General features: G+C 34.1%; 2 protein-coding genes and 1 non-coding gene across 3 annotated transcripts; 1 reads left to right on the top strand and 2 right to left on the bottom strand.

Annotated features, from left to right (window-relative positions):
• Positions 1 to 289: 289 nt before the first annotated feature.
• Positions 290 to 5,286, bottom strand: LOC132191311 (UDP-glucuronic acid decarboxylase 1). The gene is made up of 7 exons (XM_059606261.1): positions 4,365 to 5,286; positions 4,113 to 4,257; positions 3,908 to 3,987; positions 3,065 to 3,148; positions 2,866 to 2,940; positions 1,296 to 1,388; positions 290 to 1,019 (listed from the first exon to the last, which is right to left on the bottom strand). The coding sequence occupies exons 1-7, from the start codon at positions 5,022 to 5,024 to the stop codon at positions 813 to 815; spliced, it is 1,344 nt and encodes a 447-aa protein (XP_059462244.1). The 5' UTR covers positions 5,025 to 5,286; the 3' UTR covers positions 290 to 812.
• A 3,152-nt stretch (positions 5,287 to 8,438) lies between these two features.
• On the top strand, positions 8,439 to 10,616 carry LOC132191844 (large ribosomal subunit protein uL29y-like). Its single transcript, XM_059606958.1, has 4 exons — positions 8,439 to 8,549; positions 8,694 to 8,829; positions 8,935 to 9,091; positions 10,377 to 10,616. Exons 1-4 carry the CDS (start codon positions 8,546 to 8,548, stop codon positions 10,449 to 10,451), a joined length of 372 nt encoding a protein of 123 aa, XP_059462941.1. The 5' UTR covers positions 8,439 to 8,545; the 3' UTR covers positions 10,452 to 10,616.
• A 1,672-nt stretch (positions 10,617 to 12,288) lies between these two features.
• Positions 12,289 to 12,362, bottom strand: TRNAR-UCG (transfer RNA arginine (anticodon UCG)). Its single transcript has one exon. It is a non-coding gene; the product is annotated as a tRNA-Arg (tRNA).
• Between the last annotated feature and the right edge of the window lie 8,887 nt (positions 12,363 to 21,249).

Below are 21,249 nucleotides of genomic sequence, written 5' to 3'. Positions count from 1 at the left end.
TTTTTCCGTTCAACTCTTCCATACGTCTCTAACACTTGGCAGGACAAGTAAGTCACTTTCTTTACCTTAATCCTTTATATATATATATATAATGCTTTATCTAAAAACACTCTTTTACAACTCGCTGACACGTAATCATCATTGGATCCATGGATCAAAAAATTAATAGTGATCCCCTCTTGCCAAGCTACTCTAGACAAAGCTGGCTATGTAAGGTTGAAATTTTGTTTGGTTGAAACTGATGTCAATTTTAAATGGCACACCAATATTCACCATGGGACAGCATATACATCATTAAATCTGTAAAATTTAATCTCAACTATGAAATAAATCATCTCCATGTCACCACTGACTAAACCCAAACCAAAACCAAACCCATTTAATGGACAGGCATGGGCTGAAGTGGGTTGATTTTGGACCAAAATGACTCCGCCGGAGACCATACTACCACTGCTACAACAGAGAGAATTATAGCCTCGTACTGATCCAAATGAAACTCGTAATCCTACTTGCAAAAACAAAACCATAATCCTCTTTAGGCTCTGCTTAAGTAGTCTTTTGCTACCAAAAGTTCAGTGCCACAAATGGTGGAATAAAAAAAAAAAGTGATTAAAAAACTGCGAAAAAAATGTGGCTTTTTTGGCTGACAAAGCAGACAGTGTAAAAAAACAAGGGGTACATCTTCCTAAAACAGTGGCATGTTGCTAGAATTTCCTCGTGACTTAAAACTATAAGGGTGCTAATAATGGAATGAATGAAAAGATATAGAGATGCACTTCACACTATACATGATAGTTTTGCTGTATTCTTATTTAAAGACCTTTTCCTTCGTCTTCATTCAAAATGCGGTTACGGAAATCACCCACCATACGAGGCAGTCCCTCTCTAAGCGATATCTTTGGCTCCCAGTTCAGCAGTTCCTTTGCTTTGCTAATATCGGGTTTCCTCATATGTGGATCATCAGCAGTATTTGGTCTGAATTCTATTGTGGCACTTGAATCAATTGTTTCTTTGACAACCTGCATATTAAGTGAAAAGAAAATACCAGATTATTTATGTAACCAAAGAATCTACCTCTCTTTCTCTCTCTCTCTCTCTCTCTCTCTCTCTCTCTCTCACACACACACACACACAAAACAGAGACTTGCAGAGAAAAACCACATGTATCTGTTGGATCCCAAAAGGGGAAAGAATAGAAGAATACTTCAGAACAACATCCACAATCTAAGCATTTTCTGAGATCCAACAAACAGGGCCTTAATACAAACAATAGGAATTTTTGAAGGAAGACAAACCTCTGCAAGCTCTAGCATAGTGAACTCCCCTGGGTTACCCATATTGAACGGCCCCACATGCTCGCTTTCCATTAATGCTACCAGTCCATCAACCTGTCATTTAAAAAGTTCTTCAAGTTCCTTTCTTGCATCCTTTCAACATTTCAATCTGATGCATTTTAAGCAAACCGCAGAGCCAAGGGGGCGAGAGAGGGCAAATGACCCCCCTGCCCCGCCTAAAAACATATTTTCTATATCGCATTCCAATCTTGGTTTTGTTTCTTATCTAACCCTCTCCAGTAGTCAACCAAGGGCAGTCCATATTGAGGTGGGGTAGGGTTAATCTTGTAAATTAAAATCTGAATAACCTTCCAAGCACCATTTGGATAAATGTTGAGGTTGTGCAATACTTTGTTTAGTGGTGTGATACTTGTGACTTTGGACTCGATAGTATAATATTTTATGTCAATCTCAAACTAAATCGTGGACCCAGTTTCAATTCCAAGCTAGATTCCATTTTCAATGGTTTTCAACTAGCATGAACATGTTCCATCACGCATGCGTGTTTGTTGCGGGTATTAAATAACAGACAATTTCCACAACAAAAGACCATAGCAAGAATGATAGTGAGCCATTTCTAAGGAAAGACCAGCAAGAAAATTTCTAATTATAGGTTATGTTTTGTTCAATTTCCAAAAACAGGAAAGATAAAAACAATAAAGAAAATATAGTTTTCTTATTTGTATTTTAATTTCTAAATTTCTTTCAAGAATGAAAAAACTATACAAGAGAATTCCAATATTAGAGCTCATTAATATTCTAAGATAGTGAAAATGCATTTTAAATATGCAAGCAAATTAAATTGGCCATACATTGTTCAATGCGCAAAACATAAATATTTTGTTGATTTAGCGAATTTACCAGTAGATCCTTTAATCTTGTATGAAATATATAACTGCAGAAATATATAACTGCAGCTTTGTTGAATTATTTTTTTATTTCGTTAATTATATTATTTAATATTTTTAATCAATTTTTTTCAACTCTATATTTTAATCTTGCCCCATCTAACCCAAAATCCTCGATCCACCAATGTCTTAAGCTGTGTTTTCTTAGTTTAGCTTCCTAGGCAAGTTATTTTTTATCACTTCCATATCTTCTTTAGTAAAGCCTTATGCCTTAAATACACACATTCACACACACACACAAAGATATGTATATGGGTATTTACATGTATTTCAAGATCCATGAATAGTGTTTACACTTGAAAGATTCTAGAAAATGGAATTAAAGACAGACTTTTTATTTGGCACCTTCAGTCAACTTATTTTGAGGCTTCAGTTTCAAGCCTAAAATCGAACACTAATTTAACTTCTCCATCAAAAAGTGAAATCATTTGTGAATTAGGCTCATGATCAATGTAACTTTTGTGCCAGCATAGAATGTAAGCTGCATTCATGAACCCAACACAACAGTTTGAAGTTCGGAGGAGAAGATGGAAAACATAAAATATATTTTTGTGCACCAGTGAAGTCCCAGAGAATAAGGAAATTTCATGAGACAAATACATTGAGATACAAAGCTGCCATACCAAGTCAGAGACATATTGGAAGCTTCGTGTCTGTTTCCCATCACCATATACTGTCAAAGGCTCTTTGCGGATAGCCTGCAATTCAAGGCTATAATAATTAGAAAACTTCATCAATGATATTCAGGAATATCTCATTTTCTGATAGTTCTCAATGAAACATGTAAGAACCACAAAACATATTAGGCTGAGAGATGATAACCTGAGCAACAAAATTGCTAACAACACGTCCATCATCTAAACACATACGAGGTCCATATGTGTTAAAAATGCGAGCAATACGAACCTGTAAACAGTAATCCCCATCATTAAATCCACAGGTCAATCATCCATATATAGATGTAGCGAAATGGCCAGACTGACAATTGCATATATAGAGTTGAAACAAAATATATTACATCATATCTCACTTTCAATTAGCATTATTTACAACTTTGCTTAGTATAAACGACCTGCAAAGCATTCAAATGCTACAGCAGATCCAACTTCATGCCTGGACACATAATGGCAAGTGAATCATATAATATTGGATTTTGCCAGAATTGGAAGAACTGGAGAATGAATCACAACCTTGAGAATGTTCAAGTTTATGAATCACCGATATTGATAAAGATACCAGAACAGAATACAGAGATGTCAACATACATATTCTTGGAGTTTATCTATGTGTCTGTGTGTGTCGGTGCAGCTATTAAACATTGAATGCATGATCCTTTGTTGTTAAAGACTAAAACTAAAGTTCTGGTTAAATTTTTTTTTTCTTTACTTTCTTTTTCAATTAATTGAATATATGCGAACAAACAGACACTTCTTAAGCATGGACACTGTCGTTCAAAATTTGGATCCCCTGAGCCCTTGAGAGTTTCATAGCATTGTCAATGGCTGTGGTGCATTAGCATATGATCCAAAATGCATGTATTATCTGGACTTCATACTAAGGATAATAAAACAGATCTAGATTAACATACTAGAATAAGTGTTGTGCAACTTCTTAATACCCAATCAACATTGCTAAAATGTATACGAAAATCTCAGAATATGTTACCTCAACACCTGCACCTCGATGATAATCCATTGTCAGAGTTTCAGCCGTCCGCTTTCCTTCATCGTAGCAGCTCCTCTCACCTAACCATTTTCAATGTCGCATAAAAACAAACCAAACAATACCAATGCGTCATTAATTAAACAACAACGACAACGAAGATTCGTTAAGATTTGGCGGTATTACTTAACTAACATCTCATTCTCACCTATTGGATTCACGTTTCCCCAATAAGTCTCTTTCTGGGGATGCTCAAGTGGGTCTCCGTAAACCTCACTCGTACTCGTGAGCAAAAACCTCGCTCCAATTCTCTTTGCTAGACCCAACATATTCAGGGTACCCATCACATTAGTCTTGTAATCACGGTCAAGGACCTCAAAACACTTTCAAATTCAATACAATAAAACAAACCCAAATCTCTAATCATAAAAAAGATTAAAAACAACAAATGGTTTTATGCTGTGAAGAAATTTGAGAAGGATATGATGGTCTTGACAGGATTATACTTGTAATGAACCGGGGAGGCAGGGCAAGCCAAGTGGTAGATCTGATCCACCTCCAGAAGAATCGGCTCGACGACGTCGTGTCGGATGAGCTCGAACCTGGGGTCCCCAAAGCGGTGTACCAAATTCTCCTTCCTGCCGGTGAAGAAATTGTCAATGACGATCACATCGTCCCCTCTATCGAGAAGCTTGTCGACGAGGTGGCTGCCGACGAATCCCGCCCCACCGGTGACCACGATCCTCGATCTCCGCCGTCCAATCCCAGCTGGAACCCTCCCGACCTTGCTGAGAGTCCTTGGGTAATGGGCCGAGGCCTGGCCGTTATGGGAGGTGGACAAGGAGCGTGGGATGATGGAGGCAGAGGAGGACGAGGAGTTGGGCTCGGATGGGCCGAGGCGGGAGAGGGTCGGCTGGAGGATGAAGAATGTGGAGCCGATGAGAATGCCGACAAGGATGAAGAGGAGCCTCTGCTCTTTCAAAAGGTAGTTGAGGGATCTAGGGAGCGATCTCGGGTGCTTGAAGGTTTTGGGCGAGTACGGGGAGGCTGGCCCCAACCCTAAGGGGATCTCTTCGTCTCGCCGGTGGTTCACAGCCGATTGCTTGTGCAACTGTTTCATGCTTCCCGGAATCTGAAGAAGCGGCAAGAGTTGGAGCCGGAGCTTTCTGGCTCTCAAGTGTTAGTGCAAATTTTGCTTGCTTTAGGGGTAATTGGATATAAAGGGGTCCCTTTCAGACAGTAGCGGAAGCTGTGCCTTTCAAATTTATGATTGTCTTCTACGCTTCGAGAGAGAAAAAATGAAGATTGAAGGGCTCCATGTGGGCATGGCGATGGAGTAATTCGAAAGGGACTGATCAACCAACATACTGTTTTGTAGTTTTTGGGACGACGACTTTTAGGGTCATCCAATAAAGTTTAATGGAGAATTACATTATTGAAATACATATATTAATTGTTGCAAGGCAAAAAAGAAAAAAAAAAACAAAACAAAATGAATAAATCAGTTCTACCATTCTAATCAATTTAATTCAACGGGTGGAACACCTAAACTTTAAGCCTCTAATTTTGTATTAAGTTCGTGTCGAATTCACATGCTTGTAGTTCAATAGCTGCTATTTCTGACTCCGAAGATTAGACATACTTTTATGGTACTAAGATCCAAAGTCGAGATACAACCCCATTACATGGAATGCGCCAAACCCAAAACAAGTCAATCCTAAAAAAAAATAATTGAATTTCATATCAAAATTACTTGTCATAATGTCGTGTATCGGATTCAAGTTGTGTCAAAAATATGTGTATAAGAATAAGATTATATAGGTCAATTTTAATCGGACTCATTTTAATTAAATGTGTCAAACTTTTTAATTCTAATTCTTTAATTTTATGTTGGGCATATGTCAATCCTATATATAGCAACGACAATACTCTAGTTTCATCAATGATTACATTGTTGGGGTGATTATAATGTGAATGCGTTGATTTAGTTATTTCATCTTTTTGAGATTTAGAAAGGGACCTCAACTAACTAACTAGCATTGTCTTTGAATAAATAAATAAATAAAAACTAACATTGTCTTCAACTTTAACAACTAAATTGTTTCGTATATAATAAGATTTAATGGATGATTTTTTAAAAAATAAATAAAAAAAAAATAGTTACACAAAAGTTGAGGTAATTAATAGCACATAAATAGCAATGCCACTCGGAGCATTTTTTTTCTTGGTAAAGGATGCTCACTCAATACTATTCACTCTTTATTTTCTAAAAAAATTAGCATAAAAATATTATCTTTTTTTAATTTTTTATATCACATAATTCATTTTTAACTACTATTTAAATAAATAAAAAATTACTACAAAATAAAACATTTTCACTTTCCATATCACTTATTTTATTTTATTTTTTCACGTCAGCTAACTACAGTGACAAATAAAAAATGATGAAAAAGGGTTTATCAAACCCTCCCTTAATTTTATTTATTTTGACGTAATTTTTTTTTTTTGTAAAATATTTTCAGTATTTTTTATTATTATTATTGTTATTATCATGCACAATAATTAATGAACAATATAAAATCAAAAAGAGAGAGTTGAAACACAGATTTAACGTGGTTTGGCAATTTGCCTACGTTCACAGAGAGGCAGCTGTATTTTTACTTTTAATGATTCAGGGTTACATCATACATATATATAGGAAAAATCCTAAACACTACTTATACAAACGTATTAAGGAAATCTCGCTCCGTGAAAGTCATTATTGCGACGTTCACTCTGCTCCCGTCTACTTGGCCTTCTATTGGTATTAATATGAGCCACCAGTTCCAACATTTATCTACATCAACGCTTAAAAGTTGAGAAGCTTAGATAATTGTTAAACATTTTCAGGGACAATTTGGAAATGCGTTTTTAAAAAAATAATTTACGTTTTTAAACCAAATCGTAATTTTGGAGTGTTTAGGATTGCGATTTTAAAAAATCGTGGAAAAATTCGCGATTTCTATAAGTTGACTAGGGGTTGCTTATTTGAAAAAAGTGCGAATTTAAACCAAAATCACCATTTCGCTTAAAACAATATTTGATGCAATATTTACCTATTTGGTCATGAAACCGCAATTATATGCTAATGTTATCCAAACACTCAATTGATAAAAAAAATACTTCTTTAACATATTTTACCAAACACCTATGTAATTTTAAATAGTAGCGATTTCAAAAACACAATTTTTAAAATTACAATTATTAAAATCGCAGTCTCAAACGGACCCTCAGTCAAATTGCAAAACATTTCAATTATTTCTGTAAAATGATTTATATTTTTTGAATGCATAAAACATTTTCAGTCCACAGGTCTTCCATTCAAACCACCTTCTTAACGAACACAGACACCACGGCACACCTCAGAGTCTCAGCCACCACGCCTTTCCTATCAGAACAGTACAAGCAACAAAAAATTGTATTCAAAAAAATATGTTAGTATGAACCAAATAGTAAAAAATGTTTTTTTAACCAATTTTATTTTATAAAAACAAAGTGAGAAAAATAAAAACAAAATTATTATTATTATTTTAATAAAATAATATTCACATAGAATCCGAATGACACAAAAATAACACTAAAAGAGCACTTATCTTTCCCATTTTTTAAACGTTATAAACAAACACGGAAAATTAGTTTTTGTTTGCTAGTTTTTCTCTCTTTGTTTTCTGTTCTATAAAATAATTCAAAATACAAAAATATTCAGCAAAATATAACACTTTTTTTTTTTTAATAAACATGTATTTTTTTTTCTTTGTTGTAGGAATATTTTGACAAAATAAAGTAGACATTTATTTTCAAACTAAGGCTCCGTTTGTTTCAACGTAAAATAATTTTTATAAAATATTTTTCGTATTTTCGGATGTTTGGTGCAACGGAAAATGATATTTAACATAAAATATTTTTGGTTTGACCAAAAAAATTTCTTTAATTTTTGGAAAATAGTTTTCATTTTTTAAGAATCGTAAATCATTTTATGAGTTTGAGTATTTCATTTTCAAATCGACATACTTAATTGGGACTCACCGAGAGTCCGAGATCAAGCTGCTCACCATCGAGACTTCACTAAAACCTAGTTAGAACCATGCTTGAATCCAGCCGGGACTTGCGGGACCCTACTAAATCACAGCCAGACTGACCGGAAACAAACAAAGCCAGAAAACACAAACATTCTCCCAAACAAACGTTAACGAACATGAACAAATTATCTCAAAAAAAAAAAATTTTGAACTAAAAATTAAAACAAATACAACCTTCATTAACTTGACACTTATGCCATCTGTCACTTGCAAAAGTGTTATAATACGATATATAAAAGTTCATTGTCAAACTTCCAAAAAAAAAAAAGGTTAATTGTCAAAGCCCACCTAATTATTTTAATTGCCCAAGCCCAGTTCACATTATTTAGATATCCGTGGCCCACATAATAATGGGCCTGGTTTGGTGCAGCGAGGCATTTGCCGCATTTCCAAACCCTAATTAAGCTCCAGCAGCTTATAACGGGGCGCATAAAAGCTCAAAGCGCTGCTCATTCGTAACTCTAGGAGTCTAGGGTTTTCAGACGGCAACGAGGAGTGGGAGCCGCTGCGTTGTTTGTTCAGAATGGGTAAGAGAAAGATTAACAAGAAAATCTCTTTTCCTCTACTTTCTGATGTTCATTCTTTAAGCCTTGAATTTTGTTTGTTTGTTTGTTGGTGTGATTTGATATGAATTATGTGATTGATCAAACGGTTGATTGGAAATGTTTTAGCGAGGATCAAGGTCCACGAGTTGAGGAACAAGTCAAAGGCGGAGCTACAGGGTCAGTTGAAGGACTTCAAGGCGGAGCTCGCTCTCCTCCGCGTCGCTAAGGTCACAGGTGGTGCGCCCAACAAGCTCTCCAAGATGTAAATGCCCTCTCTTTGGCCGCTTTATTGTATATGTTATCTCTACTGGATTTAAAGCTATAGAGGCCTATGAGTTAATCTCTTTTCGTGTGTGTGAAATTGCAGAAAGGTTGTGAGGCTGGGAATAGCCCAGGTTTTGACTGTGATATCACAGAAACAGAAGGAGGCGCTTAGGGAGGTCTACAAGAAAAAGAAGTACATTCCTCTCGATCTTCGTCCCAAGAAAACCCGAGCCATTCGCAGACGCCTCACCAAGCACCAGGTTTCTTTTTTTAATTATTAATTATTAATTATTTGATATCTTTTTGTGATTTGTGTAAGAAGAGGGACTTTACGTGAGCCCATTTATGTTCATTGAAATTTGGATTGAACTTGTGGAACCTGCATGAGTTTATTGCAACTACGTTTTTGGAATTTGATGGTATATTTTGTACCAGTCAGGCTTAGAATGTAAGCTCCAATCTTATGAATGTTTGAGGGAGAAATTGTTCGATTGTAGAATTAGACCCCAGATGCAGGGGAACTATGCTGCTTACTGAGGGGGACTGCTCAGTAGCCAAAAACAACAGATTGAAAAACATTTATGTGAAATTAAATTACTGATATTTAGGCTTAAGATTAGAGAAATTTGTTTCAAAGGGTTTTTAAGGTGCAATTAAGACGAACACCAGGAAGAAGTGACATGCTTTGTGGCATTGCAGCTGGTGTGTTTGGCAAAGGAGTGGACCGGACCGGGCTCAGAATCCCAAAAAGTTCTCAAAATCAACCCCAATATTCTTACTTTTTATATCACATCAATCACTTTTTATTACTATGCAAATAAAAAAATCACTACTAAATAATTTTTTTCACTTTTTTATACAAAATATTGTTACTTTTTTTTTTTTTTTTTTTTCTCATATCAAACAAATCTGCTACAGTTCCGGTGCACTTCCTCAAGTCCACTCATTTGCCAAACATAGCCCAAGGACCCGGATAAAAGCAATGGGGTTGGGAGGGGTGGGGGGGGTGTGGGGAGTGGGGTTTTAATGAAGTAATCAAAGCATGCATGTAGTTGAAAATAAGAACTTCTGAACGTGCTTCATTGTCTTACATTTCTTATATTGTTATATTTTTTTGTTATCGAATAGTTTCATTTGCTTCTCAGATTTAAAGTTAGCCTAACCATAAGTAAAAGCATGGATATTAATGAATGCTATAATTGGTTCTTGCATGTAAAAAACTTTGGAATTCGTTAAACTCTTGGTTGTTATCTCATTATAGGTTTTGGACCAATGGTAACTATCCTTGAATTTTAAGTGGAGCTGTATGGACTTTCAAGATATCTTTCCTACAGTTATATATTCAAAAAAATCATAAACTAAGATAATTTTGGAATCTCAGAAATTTCTTTGCATTTCCAGATGCATGATTGTTCTCTCAAGGATCTTCTATTGGAAAGGCTTTCTCTGTTTGCTTGCTCTGTTCAATGTGATTGATGTTCACATTTGCATACTCTGCGCTCGATGTTCTTTATATGGTATGCTTATTTCTTCTCATTCGTGCAGCTATCTTTGAAGACAGAGCGTGAGAAGAAGAAGGAGATGTACTACCCGTTGAGGAAGTATGCTATCAAAGTGTAGGCTAGGGTCTACTGCTCTTAAGGTTCATTTTACGGACATGTGACATTATTTACTCAAATTATCGTTTAGTTGCAACCATGCAAGGATCAATTCTGTTTGTCTGTTATTGGGTTTGAACCATCTAGCTTGAAGTTTTTAATATGAGATTGTTTTTGCTTCGAAACTTGTGGTTGATTTCTCCTTTATAGGATATGTTTGTTTTAGGGTTATGCATTGGTTTTATGACAGGGTTGGGTCAACCCCCCCCAACAAAAAAAAAAACAAGGGAGGAAATGCCCTAGTTCCTTCTACTGGCATTCATTCCTTGCCATTGATGAATGTTTAAATCCGATTGTCATTGTGTTGCTGTCTGAAGTTTCAGATACAACTACCCAAACCAGCAAACATCATCGACCACAACTTGCACAAACCGACACTTTGTGCAAACACCCATCTTTACTCCCTTCACTATGCCTCCCAAGATTTCCAGCACACTCAAAACCTTTACACTGCTCTTATTATTGGGTTTGTGCTGTCTGGTTCTTAAATTGATGCAATTCGCCTTTATTGTCAAATTGATGCAATCGCTTGGATCTTGAAGGCTTGTGGGTTTCAGTTGGCTTTGGCAGAGGGTAAACGAATGTGAATGACTGAATGTGAGATGTTGCGGTACCCTCCCAAGACCATCAAAGACCCAAAGGAGTCTCAAGAAAACTTTGCTCACTCTCCCATTTCACCACAGATAGTTGAACGACAGAGAGAGCCGAAGAGAACAATGAGCTACGGATAGAATCGATTAAAACATATAGATAAAGAAGCTACGGTACTTCTTTACAAATGTACTAAAGCAATATCTTGATTTAAAGAATCCAAAAATAATCTGGAGTGGTTTTTTGGTAGGGATGACAAAGTGTTTGTGTTAGGTTTGGATTGGGTTAATTTTAACACAACCCAGCCATTTAGTTAAAGAGAAAAGATAGAATTCGTTCTTTTTCATCCATCTTTTAGTCTTCTTCATGGTGAATAGATGAATCTACTATTAAATTTTTGTGGGATTCACTTATTCACATGAGTTCATAAATCTAATGGTTGATCTGTTAAATTTATGAATCTACTATTAAATTTTTGTGGGGTTTACATGATTTCATAAATCTAATGGTTGATCTATTAAATTTGTAAAAGGAGGTGGTTGAAAGATAATTTAAAAATAGTTGTGGTCACTTTGCTACTCTAATTGGGCCATTTTTTTTATCGGGTGTGATGGTATTTCCTACCCAAATTGGCAATTGGCATTATGGCATAGTCTCCAACATTCAAATTCTTTATCTATAAATCTTCTATCTTGAGTTGTCCTAAACCCAATCATAAGAGAACTTGGATTTATTCCATTAAATATTCAAATTCTTTATCTATAAATCTTCCTGGTCCGTGAGTTATTCCACTCAAATATTTGATAAAACTCTTTCTTTTTTCCCTTTTGTTCATCTCTTTACCCTTTCCATACAAGACATGGATAAGTCCACCATTGATATGTGGTAGATTTGCAAAAGGAGATGTGTAACACTTCTCAAACACAAAACACTAAAAAATTACTTTAACGCATATCAAAATATTTTTTCAGACAAAAAATACCTTCTAAAAACATTAACAATCGGAATTATAAGCTAAAAGAATTTACAAAGCTTTAGCCACGTTGTGATTTACGAAGGACCGTGAAGGCCTGGGACCCTGGCCCAAGTCGGAAAGGAGACATGGCCTTTCCAAACAAAAGACCAAAAATTGAAACTTAAAAAACCAGGAAAAAAAACATAAAACAGAACACAGAGGCAAAACAATTTACCTAGACCTGTAATGTAATCGACCACAGTGGGAGTCGAACCCACGACCTTTTGATCCGAAGTCAAACGCGCTAATCCACTGCGCTATGCGGTCACTTGATGCTAATTTTGGTTCTTTATTCTAGATATACAAATTCACTCGGCACAGATTGTCAAGATTAGATTTATTAAAAAGTTCATTTGAAGAAAAAAAATACTTGTTTGATTAAAAAAAAAAAAAGAGTAAAAACACTTTTAAAGGTAAAAAAATGACTAAAATTAGCAAAAGCTTAAAAATGAAGATTTTGTCAAAAAGCGTTTTTTTAACTTAAAAGATTTGTTTCTCAAATGCAATCTCAAACAAGTTCCAAGTATTTGATAATATGTTCCTAAGAGATAGCTCAATCGATTAAGAACCATGCGTCATGAAATAGAGGTTAATCCATTGCTTAATGTGCTAATTTGTGCTGGAGCCAAACATAGTTATTGGAGCCGAACTAAAAATATAATAAATACAATTTAAAACCAAAATTAAGTAATTTTTCATACAATGCGTTTCACAAAAATAATACCTACCAAAGTTCATAAATATGTGCCATTTTGTTTTTTTGTTTTTTTTAAGTGAACTGAATGTAAGAGTGTGCAAAAACAACCTTTGTTTTTTTAAAAAAAAAAAAAAAAAAAAAATCATTGAAAAAGAGACTGACAAACAAAGTTTAAAGTTTATACCTTTAGGATAAGAACCTAGTAAAAATAGTTACTTATCAAAAAAAAAAAAAAAAACTGGTAAAAATAGTTCAAAGCTCAAAGCTTACAACATGTGAAAAAACAATTCAAACAGACTTTAAAAAAAATAAAAATAATAAAAAAACTGCAAAGAAAGACAAGGTAAAAAAGAACTAATTCTTTTTTTTTTTTTTTTGGTAATTCTGGTTAAATTTGTAAAAAAAAAAAAAAAAAAAACCTAAGCAAAGCCTGTCACTGCCACTTCACTCAATACTGCCCTTTAATTTTCTTGCTATTTGTTAAAACATTTCTAGCAGACTCTCAATAAGGGAGTCAGTTCCTTAAGTTTAGGAAATATGTTCAAAAAATCGCAAAAAAGGTCCCACAGTAAACTCCCTAAATGAATCCTAAACATTAAGATTGCTACAGTGGAACCTAATGTTTTGAGTTGGGTTCCACTATTACAATCCTTATGATTATTAAAATATAAAAAAAATATTCTCTCTCCTCTCTCTTTTCTTCTCTCCTCTCATATATATATATATATATATATATATAAAACAAATATTTTAATGATATAAGGAATGATCAAGGGAAGTCATTGTGGTGTATTTTGACATAAGGAAGAAAAATTAGTTTGAATCCTTAAATGTAGGAAATATGACAAAAAAAAAAACTGCTGCTCTTAGACTAAAATATTTATACATCTAATTTCTAACAATTGGGTTTATTTTTATTGCCAGTTGCTTCATTTCTTATCGAAAATATATCACAAAATAGTGAAAAATCCATTGCTATATATATTGACTTATAAAAAGGACACTATCCCTATCCCTATCCCTACAGCATGCATGTTATACCCATTTACCTTCTTATCATTAAAAGCAAGATACAAAAGAAAGAAACATCATTATTCTCACGTAAAGGTAAAAGATTTGCAAATCCCACGTGGATCATTTCTCTTAAAAAGTCCAATTGTTTAAAAACAATTGGGAGGGCCATGGCCCATTCAATATCAACATGACTTTGCCACTAGTCTAAAAAGTAAATCCTCTACGTTTTCAAACCGACCAAACACTTTTTACTTCTTTTTTTTTTTTGAAAAAAAGATATGATTTCTCATTAGAATATCAAATTATAGAGCCTTAGCTCGGTCAGAACAACATCATAAATACAATCCAGGATGAAAACATTCAAGTCTTATTTATAATATCGTGAGTGGCTGCCTTAGTCAAGCCATGTGCCGCTACATTTCTAACTAGGGGTGTCAAAAATAACCGGGAAACCGGAACCGGGACCGGAAAACCGGGAAACCGGAAACCGGAAACCGGAAAACCGGGACCCGGTTCCGGTTCCGGTTTCAAAAAAAAAAAAAACCGGGACCCCGGTTCCGGTCCCGGTTTTTGGCACCCGGTCAAAACCAGGAAAACCGGAACCGGGTATTAAATAATATATATATATTTTAATTCTTTTACTCTTAGTATTACGCAATACTCAGTATATATATAAAACAATACTTTTTATTGTTTTAATGTTTTATTTATGTATCTAATTTAAAATTATGTTTAGGGTATTTTTAAAAATTTGAATTTTTATTTTTAAGGCTCATATAGGCAAAAACATTGATTATTTAGGATTTTTATGCTTTTTTAGGTTTATTTTTTAATTATTTGAAACAATCACAATAAAGCCTCTTTAATTTAGACAAAAAGATTAATAGTTTCTTTTTTAAATGAGCTAACTTATGAAAAAAATAATGGGCTTATTTTAGGCCCAATACCTAAAATAAGCCCCAAACACTAATTATTTTCAAAAACCGGGTACCGGACCGGGTAAAACCGGAACCGGTTCCGGTTTCCCAAAACCAAGAACCGGGGTACCCCGGTTCCGGTTCCGGTTTTGGCCAAAAACCGGGAAACCGGACCGGGTTGACACCCCTATTTCTAACTCTACTTACATAGCTTAACTTTCAATTGTGACAATACTGAAGGGTAGTGCATACATCATCAACAAGGTGACCCCATCTATTTCCCAACAATCCTTCATTGTGTATTGCTGATACCACCACTTGGGCATCTCCCTCCAGTACGAAACACTTTTTACGACTTTGTTTAAAAATATATGTTTGGTCTACGAAATTAAGATGACCATATTAATATCTGCATTAATGTTACAAATGCAGATATTACGAATATTAATATCTGTATTTTCACCCTCCTCGAAGGCCACTTGCATCCACTTTTCTAAATTTTATCTAAAATAACTAACATATGCTACTTTTCTCTATTTTAGCTAAAGACTTTTCAAATTCACTCTACCTCTAATTAATTAGTCCTTCTCCATAACATTTAATACTCTTTTGTCCTCTCTTAATTAATTATATAGAGAGAAAAACTTTATTAAAGAAAAGAAGACATGATTCTCTCAAAAAAAAGAAAAGAAGACATAAGTCTCCGAGGGGTAGCTCAATCAATAGACCACGCTTCATGAAGCGAAGGTCATTAGTTCGAATCTCCCTTCCTTCCCTTCTCTTGTATGGACATGTTAAAAAAAAAAAAAAAAACAAGAAATAAATGTATAAAACAAAAAAAAAAAAAAAAAAAAAACTTTTGCATAGTGCAAAGTATTGTAGTTCAAATGCATTTATTTTACACCGGAAAATAACTAAGAGCATATTTGAGATTGTTTTAAAAAATAGATTTTTTAAAGTTAAAAATAATTTTTAAGTTTTTTTTTTAAAGTTTTTGTTTGGCGTAACTTTTTAAGTATCAAAAAAAAAAAAAAAAAAAACTTTTTAAATTTCATAACAATGGCCTATAATCTTCCTCAATTTTTTTAACTTGATCATAACATTCTTACTTTTTATATCACATCAATCATTTTTTATTATTATTTAAATAAATAAAAAAATCACAACAAAACTTTTTTTTTTTTTTATTTGACTAAAAATTCTTACTTTTTTTCACGTCAATTAATTTTTGTTACGGTTTCAAGCCACTAGACAATTTCGGTCCAACGCCAAACAGCCCCCAATGGTCCCGTACTTCTCCATTTACTGCTTACGAAAATTCGGCGGAATTAGAACTTTGAGACATGCATGTCCTTCGCGCCAGTTGAAATTTAATGTGCAAAGTTCAATTAAAGATGATTAAATGTAGGCCTGGGTATTGGTCAAAACGGTCCGGTTTTGGCTCTTATCGGTTATTAACCGATAATTTTCGGTTAAACGGTTTATTAACCGATACCGAACCAATAAGAATTTTAACCGAAATTATCGGTTATAACGGTATACGGTTAAACCGGTTAACCGATTTAATTGTAGGCTTTATATTGATTTATTTTGTTGAGCCAACAATGAGTTTTTTTGACTTTTGAGAATCCAAATACTTTTTGTTGGGCTAAAATAACTTATTAAAAATGAATTGTTTTAAGGCCCAAATTTTTTTGTTGGGACCCAAATATTTGTTTTTTGGGCTAAAAATTGAAGTTTTTTTATATTGATCTATCACAACTTTTTTTTTTATATTATAAAGTACATTTTTCCAAAGCAAATAGACTAATTAACATAATGAATGGTAATTAGACTAACAAAACTAGTTAATGAAAAATGCTTTCACGAAAGGCAAAGAAATTTCATCCAATGCCATCACTAAAAAAAAAATCAAACCTACTCAAACCCAAATTAAGATAAGATTACATAGGTATATATATAATTCCAAAACTATGTTGTTTTGGCATCCCTACTTAACGGTTTATATCGGTTAAACGGTTAACCGATATGAAATTTCTAACCGAACCGATAAGCATACCGATATAAAAAATTTAACCAATAAGGATATTGGTATATCGGTTACGGTTAATATTGGTTCGGTCGAAATCGGTACACGGCCGGTAATCGGTAACCGGTTAATCTGCCCACCCCTAATTAAATGCAAAGCTTTTCAAGTGGGCAGTTTGGGTACGTGGTGGGAGAATTTTATTTTATTTTATTTCTTTTTTCTGCCATGGAATTCGTATGCTTGTAAATGAAGGTGTTTCAGAAATCAGAAGTCTTCGTTTATGACGACCGCCAAATCAAAGGCAACCATAGAGTATTTGGGCGGCACCAACGAAGTTTCATAATCTTATTACGTCGCCATCGATTGGATACATGCGTGCGTCACAAAAATCAACTTCACCAGCTTTCGTTTACGTGTACGCAGTCGTTTTTGTGTACCTGCACACGTGGCATGCGTTTCAGAAAAGAGAGATTATTATTATAATTAGGGTTAAATATTAAATACCTTCCTGGAGTTTCATAACTTTATTTTTTCTCTCTTAAGGTTTCATTTTTATCATAGAAGGTCCCTATGGTTTTGATAATAAACCAAATTAGTCATTCTGTCTAGTTAACTTAACGAAATTCTACGTAGACCAATCAAATGTTGACACGTGACACATACTTAATTTTTTTAAAAATTAAAAAAAAAAGTATTTATTTATTTTAATTTTTTTAAAAGGAAAAAAAAATTGGGGGTGGCTCTTGGCCATTTGGAGCCACCCCCTTTGGCCATGGGGGTTGCCTGGCCACCCCTATTTGGCCGGATGGGGGTGGCCGAAACCACCCCCAGTGGGTACTGGGGGTGGCTTGGCCACCCCCATGGAGCCTAAGGGGTGGTTGAAATCACCCCCAATAGTGGTTGGGGTGGGTTTTGGCCACCCCCTTAGTTCCAACGGGGTGGTCGAGCCACCCCTAGTGGGTGCCCAAGGGGGTGGCCGAAACCGCCCCTCAGTGGGTATTGCGAGTGGCCGAAACCCCCTCTCAGTGGGTACTGCGGGTGGCGAGCCACCCCCATGGAGCCTAAGGGGTGGTTTCGGCCACCCCCCTGGGCACCAAGGGGGTGGCTCAGCCACTCCCTTTGAGCCAAGGCCCCGGCCAGATGGGGGTGGCATGGCCAAAGGCCACCCCCAATTTTTTTTCCTTTTTATATATATATTAATTTAAAATAAAATTAAGTAGGTGCCACGTGTCAACATTTGATTGGTCTACGTAGAATTCCGTTAAGTCAACTAATAGTAAACTGACAGAAAGACTAATTTGGTCTATTATCAAAACCACATGAACCTCATGTGATAAAAATGAAACCTTAGAAATGAAAAAATAAAGTTATAAAACCCTAAGAAGATATTTAGTATTTAACCCTTTATGAAATGAATAAAGAAGAAGCATTGGTATAAAAATAAATAAAGTTTAGGAAAGCATTGTAGCATTTCTAATGTTTAAGGAAGTAGTGTAGGTGATTTTTTGTATTTTTTTTCCCCCCCTATATATACGAAAAGAAATGAATTATAGGGTGTCTCTTTCTAGTTATCTTCCACGCATTTAACTTCCTATCATTCAAGCAAGATACAACAGAAAAAAAAAAATCATAATTCTCAAATAAAGATAAAAGATTTGCAAGGGCCACATGGACAAATGCTTGACTCGTTTTAGGGTGCGTTTGGGAGTGCGTTTTCAAAAAAATAATCTGCGATTTTAAACCAAATCGTAATTTTAAGGTGTTTGGGATTGCGATTTTAAAAACGCAAATTTTAAAATCGCAAAAAAATTTGCGATTTCCATAAGCTGATTAGAAGCTGCTTATTTGAAAAAAGTGCGAATTTAAAACAAAATCACGATTTCTATTAAAAAGATATTTGGCGCAATAGTTACCTTTTTTAGAACGGAAATGAAAAAAGTACCAAGAATGCCCACCTAAAATATATTAAAACCCTTATTTTCTCTTCTTTTTTTTTTTTTTTTTTTTCATCATCTCTGTCTTGTTCATCCTTATTGGTAATTTGGTCATAAAACCGCAATTATATGCTAATGTTATCCAAACACTTAATTAATTAAAAAAGTACTTTTTAGAATGTTTTACCAAACGCTTGTGCGATTTTAAAAAGTAGCGATTTTAAAAACACAATTTTTAAAAACGCAATTTTTAAAATCGCACTTATTGAAATCGCACTCCCAAACGGGCCCTTAATCATTTATCTTAAAAAGTCCAATTACTTTTTAACAATTGGGAGGGCCGGAATAAAAGTGTTCTTGCCACTAGCGTAAAAAGTGAATCTCTACGTCTTTAAACCACCTTTTTCAAATCATCTTTTTTTAAATGCACTATCAAACAAAAGATTTTCTACGATTTTGTTTAAAAATATTTGTTTGGTCTATGAAATTGTGAAGACTATATTAATATTTGCATTAATGCTACGGATGCAAATATTACGAATTTTCCCTATATATATAGAGAGAAAATCAGGAATAAAAGTGTTCTTGCCACTAGCGTAAAAAGTGAATCGTTATCTCTTCAAACCACCTTTTTCAAACTATCTTTTTTTAAATGCACTATCAGGCAAAACATTTTCTACGATTTTGTTTAAAAATATATGTTTGGTCTATGAAATTGTGAAAACTATATTAATATCTGCATTAATGCTACGAATGCAGATATTAAAAAAAAAAAAAAACTGTAAAAGTCACCTACAATAACGTCTGCAAACATTGAGAATGTTATGATGCTACATTGTGTAGGAAACCAAAAGGCAAAATTGTCTTGGCTTATACCATTTTCTCCCGTCAATATCATGCATCTAACCTTTTTCTTGGTCTTTTTTTTTTTTTTTTTTTTTTAATGCCTTGAAAATAAAATGGGACTTTTCATGGACTTCTGACCTACCTAGCTACCTAACTATGAAGTTATGATACCAATTTTTATCTTTTAATTATTTTGTTTTTCCTAGTTTTGAATGATGAAACGAAAATTTAAAGGAAAATTTAAGAGCCTTGCTTAATTTATAAGAGAGAACTTGACGTATATGGAAATAGAGTAATGCTAAAAGTTTTCTTTATATTCTTCTTGTATCATTTTAAAATTGATATGGCTTTAAAATCATCATTCGATTTATAATAGATTACTATTAGATTTTCATCAAATAGTAATTTTACAGACACATTAATTTTGGAGAGACACAAGAAAGATATGAAAGTATCTTCTAGCATTAGTCATAGAAATATGATCAACTAGAGTCTAGAAAGGTTAATTTTTGGCACCTTTTTGCCCAATGCCATAGATGGATGAATATTAATAGGGTTACTTTAAATTTGAAAAGGATTTGATTCTAATTAAATCTTCATCAAATTGATTACGGTAGGCTTAATTTCACAATTCATGTCAGCATGTTGTTTAATTGTGTGGTAGTGTTCGCGCCCGGGGTGATAGAAAGTTAGATTTTTCTAAAAGTCATGGTTCTAAGATACCTAACTTACATAATTATGCAGGTTTAGATGATGTTTATGGGAAACAAATTAAATAAATAAATTAGAATGTGGCAAATTAAAGATAAAGTTTTTCTTTAACTCACTCTTAGGCATGGACAGATTAACTATTTACCGCTTACCGACCGACAAACGACTTTTGGCGTTCGGTAGACGGAATAAAAATATTATTTTGATATCGGTTCGGTTTGGTAGGCGGTATAATTTTTTTTTTTCTATGGTTAACCGATTTTTCAAGTGAAATTTGAATTTTATTTATTAGATTTCTTTATTTTTTTGTCCAATTGATTTGTGGTTGTTCTTTTGTTCCGATGAATTTACTATTTCATTCATTTATAAAACATATGCTTTATTAATTTTGTAGTTACAAGGAAGTTGATAAATCTTAATATAAAAACTTTTAACCGACAATTAACTGACTTAACCTACCACCTATCAACCGACTAACCGATTAATTGAAAAGTCGAAACTATTCATTGAAAATCCCTTATCAACACCGATCGAACCGGTACCCACCCCTACTCAATCCATTAAACAAACATGCGTTTAAACTTCACATGCTCTATTAAAAATGTATGTGACATGCATTTTGGGTTTAGTAGCTAGACTAGGTTATTAATCTGCAAATATTATTTTGGACAATTTAATTTTGGAAGAACTAAAGTCAATTGCTTTGGCTAGAATTAAATTTGGTGGAAGTACAAGTAAATTAATAGATAAAGCGAAAGCTTCTCAAGTTGCTTCCTTTCAAAAACATGATAAAACACCTAGGGCAGGGGAACCATTTAGGGGATAGGTGATAGGATTGACTTACTAGGTTGATGGTTTATGGATGATAAGGGAAAATGTTATTAATGGTTCTCCACTTGAAGTAGGAGTGCCACTTGCACATTAAGTGTTTGATAAAATTATCCAATGACCTTTCCTCTTGCTAATTAATAATATTGCTGGAATAAACACCTACTCCTACTTACTA

This window comes from Corylus avellana, chromosome ca9 (genome assembly GCF_901000735.1).
Source record: "Corylus avellana chromosome ca9, CavTom2PMs-1.0".
Lineage (NCBI taxonomy): Eukaryota > Viridiplantae > Streptophyta > Magnoliopsida > Fagales > Betulaceae > Corylus > Corylus avellana.
The sequence above is the reverse complement of the archived record's forward strand: the minus strand, read 5'-3'. Positions and strand labels throughout refer to the sequence as shown.

What these genes read in the sequence shown, in the direction of transcription:
- LOC132191311 (XM_059606261.1), bottom strand. Translation starts at nt 5,024, where the DNA reads ATGAAACAGTTGCACAAGCAATCGGCTGTGAACCACCGGCGAGACGAA. An exon ending in GGGAAACGTGAATCCAATAG is followed by an intron (nt 3,988 to 4,112) that starts GTGAGAATGAGA and finishes GAAAATGGTTAG; the next exon opens with GTGAGAGGAGCTGCTACGAT. An exon ending in ATCGAGGTGCAGGTGTTGAG is followed by an intron (nt 3,149 to 3,907) that starts GTAACATATTCT and finishes TACTGTTTACAG; the next exon opens with GTTCGTATTGCTCGCATTTT.
- LOC132191844 (XM_059606958.1), top strand. An exon ending in CCCAACAAGCTCTCCAAGAT is followed by an intron (nt 8,830 to 8,934) that starts GTAAATGCCCTC and finishes GTGAAATTGCAG; the next exon opens with AAAGGTTGTGAGGCTGGGAA. An exon ending in GACGCCTCACCAAGCACCAG is followed by an intron (nt 9,092 to 10,376) that starts GTTTCTTTTTTT and finishes TCATTCGTGCAG; the next exon opens with CTATCTTTGAAGACAGAGCG.